Genomic DNA, 9631 nt, shown 5'->3' with positions numbered 1-9631 from the left:
TCCTTCGTAATACTCCCCTACTTAGTGGCTTTTTTTCGAACAAGGTTAGGGCGCCCGGTACCCTAATTTTCATTCAACTCATAGACATTGTACATATAGAATTATAGTTCCTGATAATTGTAACCTCTGCACTACTACAACTATAGGACATGCTAGATTGCTATAGTTGTGTTTCTGCAAGAACAACAGATTGGCAACACTCGGAAGCTTGCATTGCCTGTTCGCACATGAGTGAGCTATCTCATTGAGTTGTCTATTGATATGAATGGTCCTTGATTTGAGTCTCGTGAGTGAGGTCCTGAAATTGCAGAGCTCTGTCTCCTTATTTCCCATAAAACTGCTGGATCCTTTGCTCCAGTATGCTGCTTTTGCAAGTCCAAGGCTATTAGTGAAGAAGATGGGTTCCTGCAAGATCAAAGAGGAAGCAACTTGTGCTGCCTTGACAAGAGCCTCTGCTTCGGCTTGAAGTGGTGATGAGACATGATTCCAAGTCCTGCCTTAGAGGAGCGCCCTCGCGTTTGATTCCTCCATGCTGCATCCACAAAGATTTTTGGCTCTGCATACGCCAATTCCTTCGAAAAATAATAGTTTTAGTGGGTGGAGGTTTAGGGGTTTTCAACTTATGACTATTTAGCAGACCTTGGGTTCTAATAGTAACCTCTGGTTTGGCTTTACATGTACCATTTCTAATCGCATGCAACAAATATGATGGAATATCTTTTCCCACTAATGCATATTAAGCCTTAGTCAAGACCTTTCGCTTTGTGGACTGTTCTGGGCGGGGACAAATTTATGCGTGAGGCATGTGCCAACCAATGCAGTAGTACCACCTCATCCAAAAATAAATAAAAAAATCTAGTCGCACGCAGGAAGAATGGTGTTGATCTTAAGCATGGAGAAATCAAAATTCAAGGAGAAACTGTTCCATTGTTGTTAACTTCTCCTCACTTTATAATCACATCCTTGGGACGGTGACTCAAATAATACTAAGACAATCTACAATGGCTATAATATCATAGGTGTTCTCATGCATTTAATGCATGTAAAATGCTAATGTATCGCTGAAATTAACAATGAGAGAGATGATAGTGGTACCAAGATAGATATTGCATCGTAGCACGTAGAATTAGAAAAACAAAATTTCAATAGATTTTATATATAATTTTGCATTAAGATTTGATAAATCAATAAATATAAGAAGACATGATACTACTACGTGATGCCATGCATTAAATAGGTAGTATCATCAAATATCCAGTTGGGCTCATGGCATATGAATTTGTTTTTGCAAAATCACATTTCAAAATGTCAAAAAAGTCTTTAATAATATTTTGCATGTACATCTAAAACATTCTATGTTCGCACACAAATTTTTGGAAAAAAAAAATAATTTTTTTCTGTCACATATAAAAATGAGAAATATGGATGCTCTCACATGAGTATTTACAAGCTCTTTTTGTCTTTTTACACGGGCTGCATAGAATATACCTTTTTTCCAAAAACTTGTGTTGTACATAGAGTGTTTGGATGTACACTTGAAATTTTACTTCAGAATTTTTTGATTTTTTTGTAAATTTTTCTTATGTATTTTTTTTATAATAGGTTCACTAGGAAGTTTGCAGCGCGGCGCACGCCGTGCCCGTGTTATCTACGGTGTGGTTCATTTTTAAAAACGGCGCTATTTAGGTTTAAGAGTGCATGATTATTTTTTAAAACTCGACCACGCCCTTGGTATCACGATCATTGTTGGTTACAATTTTGTAGAAATAATACAATATCTGGGTTGCTGAAGTACCATGGAAGTGCCAGGGAAATAGGCAGCGGATAATGGTGTGCTTTTCTTTATAGATCGTTTTATAAATATTGTAGAAATAAAACAATATATGAGTTGTTGAAGTACCACAGAAGTACCTGTGAAATAGGCGGTGGATGGTGGAGTGCTTTTGTTTTCGGAGTTGCTACAAAAGAAAATCGTAGTATTTCTCCGACAGAAAGAGGCAACGGGTGATGGAGTAGAAGAAGGTCATCCCAGGTAAAAATGTTACGGATGGTGGAGTAAGTATATTTTTTCGATGTTATCGTAGAAGAGCACAACATTATTTTCCCCGAATAAAAGAGGAGGAGGATGTTGGATTTTATTTTAATCACCGGTGAAGAATTATGCACTACGTTCTAAATAAATATCGGCGAGTAATTACTGTCTAGAACCACAGTTCAGGTTGAAGGTTCGTGTAAAAATTAATACCCTTGTGCATCGTTGCAAAATTACCGATTGCGAAATATGCGGCATTAAATAATTAATAGTAGATGGTTAAAGTCGTGTTTCATAGTTGACATCGGCAATATCAAGATGTCTAGTGAGAAATTGCTTTCTAGAAAAATATAGGTAGTTGTCGCCTCACGAAATACTGTGGAAACTAAACTTGAGGTTGAAATTACCACGTTGTTGCATCGTTGAGAAATTATCACAGCTGGAATATGCGCCCTCAAATAATTAAATAAGATTAGGTAATTAACGATTTACTTTATAGTTTACATTAGAAAATTATTGTTGACGTTCAAGGATTGCACCTAGAAATTGTTTTTGGGAAATTATAGGTCGCCCTGAAAAAGATAACTGCTATATTGTTAATGCGACTAATTATTACAGAAGCTAACTGTTTCAAACGTTAATTTACTGTGAGAAATTACCATCAGATTCTCTAAAAAATAGTATGAGAAATTTTGCTTAAAATTGCCATCAGATTTTTTAAAAATAGTATGAGGAATTTCCAAAATAAAATAAATAAATAAATAAATAAGGTGCACTGTTGACGTGCACTGTTCACGTGAACAGTGATCAAATCAACGAGAGAGCTCCAAAGTGGCTCAGCTTTTATATATAGTATTATTATATGCACTTATAAGCCAAAAGGCTCAAAACACCACCTTCTTCATCAGATATAGTACTATCTATCATATCTTTGTATCATATATGCATGATGCGGATCCAATCAGATTTTGGAAAGCCAAGGCCTGATATCCATTGTGGGGATTATCTTTTATCGGGAGACATGGCCTGGTGGTTTCTGATCGAGATTCCTAATCAATAGGGCGAAGAGCTCTTCGCATGATCTGGTCCTACCTTTTGTCTACGCTATTTTTTTACTACTTATATCTCGATGATCTCGTGATCCACAAAATACATGGCCACCACTGAACTGGGCGCTCATTTGGTAGGCTTGGGCTCTTCGCATGCCCTTCCGGTGGGTACTTAAAGTCCAGATTTAGCAATATATCATGAAAAAGGTGCATATGTTTTGATTGAAATAAATGATGTTCTAAATGTTAAAAATATCCAAAAGTAACCACTCATGGACATGTTTATGCCGTAAGTGTACACGTAACTTTCCGTGGAAGATCATATGTTTTATGACCTATGCGATAAAATAAATTTGATGTTCCAACAACTGCTTATTGGAAAACTTGTTTTGTATGGCATAAATTATTGGATTTATTTTCTGGAATTTTTTAATTCAAATGAACGTGTACATTATCACAAAGATAATGAAATAGGGAATGCATTAAGCATGTGGTGAGAAAGTAAAACTGAATCTAATTACTCTACCAGTCTCAACGCTATTCAAGTCTCAACATCATTTAGCTACTTCTTCTCCCCGGCAGGTCTGAGAAATACATAATAAGGATTACTAGGTACCATACACAAAAGAGACGTACGTTATTTACACATCACGCATATAGCTTCTTTATCTAACAGGGTTGTAAGTGGAAGGATGAACGGTTCACAAGCCATGTCCGCTGCCCTCAGTTGCTCGTACTTGGTGGGAGGGTTCACAAGCCATGTCCGCTGCCCTCAGTTGCTCGTACTTGGTGGGAGATAGCTTGGTTCCTAATCATACTGTGAAAAGTTCAACCTTGCTAGAACTTGGTTTTCCCCAATATCTCAGCGCCGCCTGGTGTGCGAAGTAATAAAAAAAATGGCTAAAATAATTCCTATGGTGTGAGAGGATTTTTCTGTCGTACATTTATTACTATAGGGTTCTTGTGTACACAATGTTTTGGATTCCATAGACCATGGTTTTTTATAGAGGGCTTGTTGAGATGAAAGGTGTGGCCATCATTTAGGGGAAGCAGAAATGTTGAAAATGCATGAGATAGCATACAGGTAGAACCTCCATTTCTGGTCTCATGCAACAAGTATGATCCTTGTACCATATATACATTCTGTAAACTGAAGCAATGTTTTTTTCTCCCAACAGGATTGCTAATATACATATTTATATGAATGGCAGGACTTCTATCAAAGTAAGTGATAGAAAACAATGAGAATGAGAAGCTCCCACTGCTAGTCTGGTTCAAAATATCCTACTGCGACATATTAACAAACTAGACAAAAGCTGGATGTGAGAATTTATATGAGAACCAAAACTGCATGCTAGGCTTCGACTCTCAGAATGCAGGTCGGTCTTGATCAATGGTTTTGCCAACGGGGATAAATGACGAAAACAACAGGCGGCGAAGGTCAATAGCTGCGACCCCAGAATGACCACGTCTTCGCAGGCTTCCCAGAAGCAAAGCACAGTGTTCCTGCATTTCAGCGCAGAAAATCACGCACATGTCAGAGCCACGACTCCACGAGCATGCAACAGAAAAACAAAAACTGAGAAGGTAGTAATTCACAGGCAAGTTTCATACCTTCTGGGAGATCTGGCTGGTCAAATGGAGTACACAATGTTTTGGCAGCTCCGAGATCCCCCTTTGTCCGAGCTTTGACGTCCTTCTCAACTTCCTGCAGCAAAAGCATGAAACTGTATGATGAACACGCTGAGTGGAAAGTACTGCAGGAAGAAAATATTAGATACAAACGGATAAATTAAATGGTTAATTGCTCAGTTTCAACAACTGAATGTTTGTTTTTCAATTTTTTAAGTGCTGACTTTTAATCTTGAGTTTCGCAACATATTGTAGAATATGTGTACAGAAAGTTTACATCAGATACAAACTTGTATGCCAACTTACTCACTCTTATAAGTTAATAGTTGCCGGAAAAAAGTTCAGTTTGGGAGGGGAATATGGTACTTCAAATACCTCTTCATCACACCATGGAGCCAAGATCAACTTCTTCTCATTCAAAGCTGCTGTGAATTCATCCCAGGTGTGGATGATTTCGATGCAAGCATCTCTCTTTTGCTTGGCTGTTTCAAACAAGCCGTCTTGAATTTCATCCAGTAACATTCTTACATGCTCCACCAAATCGGTCGAAGGAATGTCAGCCTTTGCACCATTATCTCGGCGGACAATGCGCACCTGAAATAGAAGGATGATATTTCCATTTACTCGCGGAATGGACGTTCATGAAATGATGACAAAGTACACAACAATGAGAAGTAAATCCTTAATAACTCTATACAAATATAAAACTAAAAAGGGACAACTCAATATACCTGCTTGTTTGCCAGATCTCTTGGACCTATCTCAATTCTCAAGGGAATACCTTTCATTTCCCAGTGAGAATATTTCCATCCAGGCGAATAGTTATCACGGGCATCCAAGTCTGCTCGCATCCCAGCTTGGTTTAAAGTGTAAACAGCCGACTCACATGCACCACTAATAGCTACAGTGTCCGCATCCCTGAATGGAACAGGAATGACGATGACCTGGATAGGTGCCACCCTTGGTGGTAGCACTATGCCCTTGTCATCACCATGCGTCATCACCATCACCCCAATCTGCAAGAAGAGCATTCGCAGTACCAAACATATACAACATAAAGTTAGGTGGAACCTTAATTGAAATAATCCAGGCAAAAACAAATAACGCGGCAATTGTTTTCTACAAATAGAACATCACATGAAATTGCCAAAGTTACCAAAGATGGTTACTTCCAACCCTTTCCATTAGCACCAAAGCTGGCGCTAAATTCTCACCATGATGCAAAAATAAAACGGAGCACCAACTATTAGCTACCACTACAAAGAATTATGGAAAACTGTTCAAATCAGCTTAATTGTATTATATATTGTTTGTCGTGATATATAGATCCAGACGTACACTAACACTCCACACCTTACCACCACCTGCTTATTGACGTGTCAAAGCTTTGGAACCGAAACATAATACTTTAGGGAAAAGTAGCTACTCATGTAGAGAACTGATGACAAGTATGCCATGTATGCCACTTGGTATTCTTACAAAGTAAACTTATAAGCTTATTATATCAATCAATTTACATCAACCAACAAAATATCTAAGCAGGAAAGCAAGACAATACGAGTATATACAATATAAACGTGTCATTGCCATTTCCAAAACTTCAGAATTGACAAAAAAAAAGGTATACCAAGAAGGGAGTTCGAAAGAAATCAGCTACAAGTAGAAAAAATAAGAATTACCGAGCGGGTGGAGTATGCCCAAGAATTCTGCCACACAAAGGATCTTTTACCCTTCTCATCCTCGAAACGTATGTCAAACATCTTTGCAAAGTTTTGACCAAGACAATGTGAGGTTGCGCCTTGTATACCACGGCCATTGTTTGGAACAAAGGCCTGCAATAAAAAAACCAACTGCCTTCTTACTTGGACAGCTTTAAGAAGATAGGTGTAGCAAAAATGCAGCAAAGATTCTCTTGATAAAAACCTCAACACTGGTTGTGTAAAATCCACCAGCAAATTTTTCCATCTCACTTTTCCTCCCTTTGAACACTGGAACTGCTAAAAATTCTTCATATATCCTTCGGTAGAGCTCCAATATATGAAGAACCTGATCAAATTATGATAATTTTAAATTCCACATGTAGTTTGCGTAGAATCATATTATCAAATACACCTTACAATTAATACTACAATATTGCATTTTTTCAAGTGTGGTTTTGATATATAAGGACTTTATTCAACAAGTTTTTGCGTAAAACTACTTAAATAAAACCATGATTATATTTGAGAAAAGAAAGTAACATTATGAGTTTATACTTTCTAGCGGTATAATTCAAAAAAAGAAACAAAATAATTATCCACATGAGATGTCTCATATCTCTTATAACTTCAGAGTTCCTACACTATACTGGTCAGCTGTTGCTTCACCCCAGCAACTATATGGGATAAAACCAACCAGCTTATCAAAACAAACTCAATACCACTAGTTTACAACCGAACCAATATTTAAAAATTGTAGAAATAAGTAGTTAATACCTCTTCATCTGCCTCGTCTTTTGTCGCAAAAGCTGTATGCCCTTCTTGCCAAAGAAATTCACGGCTCCTGAATTGAACAGTTGCAGAATGTTTGATTCAGGCAGTTGATGCGAAATTTTATGTGATAAAAAGGGCTAATCATGCAGCCATCAACATGGATCTTTGCAGAAACACAAGGTGCATATAATTTGCATTATCAGTACATTGAATGAAAAAATTGTGAAAGCATCATGGTTTTTTAGATAATGAGCATCAGATTGCTAGTGTAGCAGAGGAACACTACAATTGGTGATGCAATAGATGCATCATGTTGGAAATATAAAGTAGTCAGGGTGAAGAAATTCAGTGAAACTCCGAGTTGCATTGATATCATTTCCGAATCTTCTGTAATATTCGGAATCAAAATCACAATGTTGGCATTAAAGTGTTTGCTAGAGCTATTTCATGATTTAAATAAACAGATCTCCTTGACTCTGAGAATATTTTACAGTGTACTTATTTCATTCGCACACAAATGAATATTTTGCATTTGCCATTAGCAATCAGACACTATGGCACTAGTAGGACAAACATAATAAGCAGAAAATACAGAATGGTAGAAGTACGAGGACAAACATAACAAGCTACCAAACAATTGACTAACCTTATGAAAGGAGTTGGACTGCTAAACTCCCATCGAACGATGTTGCACCACTGGTTACACTTCCAAGGTAAGTCGCGGTGGCTTCTTATCCATTTAGAGAAGTATGGATACATGGCAGTCTCGCTTGTGGGCCGGACTGCAATAGGAGCTTCCAGATCAGATTTTCCTGATTTAGTAACCCATGCGACCTGGAACACAAATTGTTCATTAATCATCTGATTCAAGTTCTTCTACAGAGGGATAGTATATTTCAGAGTTACTTGGATAGCATTCTAACTTTCCTATGGAACATGCTAACTGGCAAACTAGAGAGCTGAATGCGAATGGCAAGAGGAAAAAAGCACACACCTCAGGAGCAAAGCCCTCAACGTGGTCCTTCTCCTTCTGCAGAACATCCTCGGTAATAAACAAAGGGAAATAATAAGGCTTCAGCTTCAGCTTCTTAATTTCGGCTTCAAAGAACTCCTGCGCAAAGTTGTCGCGGTGGTTACTAAAAGACCAGAGCTAGAGCTACCGTAGTTTCAAACACAATAACAAAACTTAAGAATGCATCAAATAATATTTCTGGATTAATTAAAATTCACGGAAAGATAAAACCTACTTTCAGCAACTCCGAGATCCCCATCGCCCATGGCCTCAAGATATAACAGCCAGAGACGTCGTAGTACTCAATCATCTCGCTGTTAACGATAACCTGCGCAAAACCAACAGCAAAGCTTCAATTCGAATTTTGGTATGTGGAAAGAAAGAAAGAAAACGAATTCGCAAATCTAGTCGATCATTCAACTCAGCAGATGTCAAAACAAAAATCATTCGACTTAGCACTTGCTAAAAAAAACATTCAACTTAGCCGAGACGGCAAGGGCTAGAGGAAGGCGAAGAAATGCACCTCGGAGTACCACTCTCCGAACTTGTCGTCCTTCTTGAACGACATCCCCAGCTTGGTCTCCTTCATCTTCCCTGCAACCCCAGACGTAAGCAACCTCCATCAGCGTCAGGTAACGCGACGAGAAGAAGAAGGACACGAAAAGCGACGCACCTCGGCTCGAGCACGCCGGCGAGGTCGGGTTTGAGCGAAAGCCGGCGAGGGAGAATTGTATTGGCCGGCGCTACCGAGTCCGGCGCTACCGAGGTCGGGTTTGTAAACCAAAAGACACACATAAAGAAAAACACAATAAAACAAAACAAGATATAACACTTAACTTCGACAAGCGGCAATTCACATAAAGTAACTCACATAGTTTAACAACTGCATGCACACATAAATATACAGAGTGATTAGGGTTAGAGTACTTAGTGGACTTGATACCTGACCAAGCCTGTTTCATGCGTAAATGTAGGTCTACTAAATGCACGGGTCTTTCTAGGTTATATTTCCGGAAACTTTCCGTATTTATTTTACCGGAATTTTCTCTGCCGTTTCCGTTTCCGTCGGAAAGGGCTCCCTCGTTTTCTTTTCCGTTTCCGTTTATGCTTTTATCGTTTCCGTTTCTTTTCCTCAAAATGCCGCTTCCTTTTCCGTATTTGGTCATCCATTTCCTTTTTCTTCGGAAACGGACAGAAAGTTCTCCTTTCGTTTTCAACCCTAGATCGCCGCCGTCACACGATTTTAGTGCTGGAGTTTTCAAAAATATTGATTGGGTGGCGGCCACGTAACCGACCAACCTACGTCAAAGACCACATTGACTAAGTTAAGCACACATTGCTTGGTCTTGGAAAAGTGTACAGGGTCAAAAGATATTTTTCATTTTGTTCCGTTTCATCGAAGAGAATGATCGAGACGATCAGTATGCGCCATAAG

The 9631-nt window shown here is 38.5% G+C and overlaps 1 protein-coding gene across 1 annotated transcript; it reads right to left on the bottom strand.

Moving 5' to 3' along the window:
• Positions 1 to 4522: 4522 nt before the first annotated feature.
• On the bottom strand, positions 4523 to 8785 carry LOC124675018 (proline--tRNA ligase, cytoplasmic-like). Its single transcript, XM_047211082.1, has 11 exons — positions 8720 to 8785; positions 8432 to 8524; positions 8179 to 8295; positions 7831 to 8018; positions 7188 to 7254; positions 6637 to 6759; positions 6393 to 6545; positions 5445 to 5729; positions 5089 to 5307; positions 4696 to 4789; positions 4523 to 4587 (listed from the first exon to the last, which is right to left on the bottom strand). The coding sequence occupies exons 1-11, from the start codon at positions 8783 to 8785 to the stop codon at positions 4523 to 4525; spliced, it is 1470 nt and encodes a 489-aa protein (XP_047067038.1).
• Between the last annotated feature and the right edge of the window lie 846 nt (positions 8786 to 9631).

The sequence above is a fragment of the Lolium rigidum genome, chromosome 1, assembly GCF_022539505.1.
Source record: "Lolium rigidum isolate FL_2022 chromosome 1, APGP_CSIRO_Lrig_0.1, whole genome shotgun sequence".
Lineage (NCBI taxonomy): Eukaryota > Viridiplantae > Streptophyta > Magnoliopsida > Poales > Poaceae > Lolium > Lolium rigidum.
The sequence above is the reverse complement of the archived record's forward strand: the minus strand, read 5'-3'. Positions and strand labels throughout refer to the sequence as shown.

Excerpts from the sequence above, each read along its gene's own strand:
- LOC124675018 (XM_047211082.1), bottom strand. The coding sequence starts at position 8,785 with ATGAAGGAGACCAAGCTGGGGATGTCGTTCAAGAAGGACGACAAGTTC. Across the intron at positions 8,525-8,719 it reads TCGGAGAGTGGTACTCCGAG|GTTATCGTTAACAGCGAGAT; the intron begins GTGCATTTCTTC and ends GGTTTTGCGCAG. Across the intron at positions 6,760-7,187 it reads AAGACGAGGCAGATGAAGAG|GTTCTTCATATATTGGAGCT; the intron begins GTATTAACTACT and ends TAATTTGATCAG.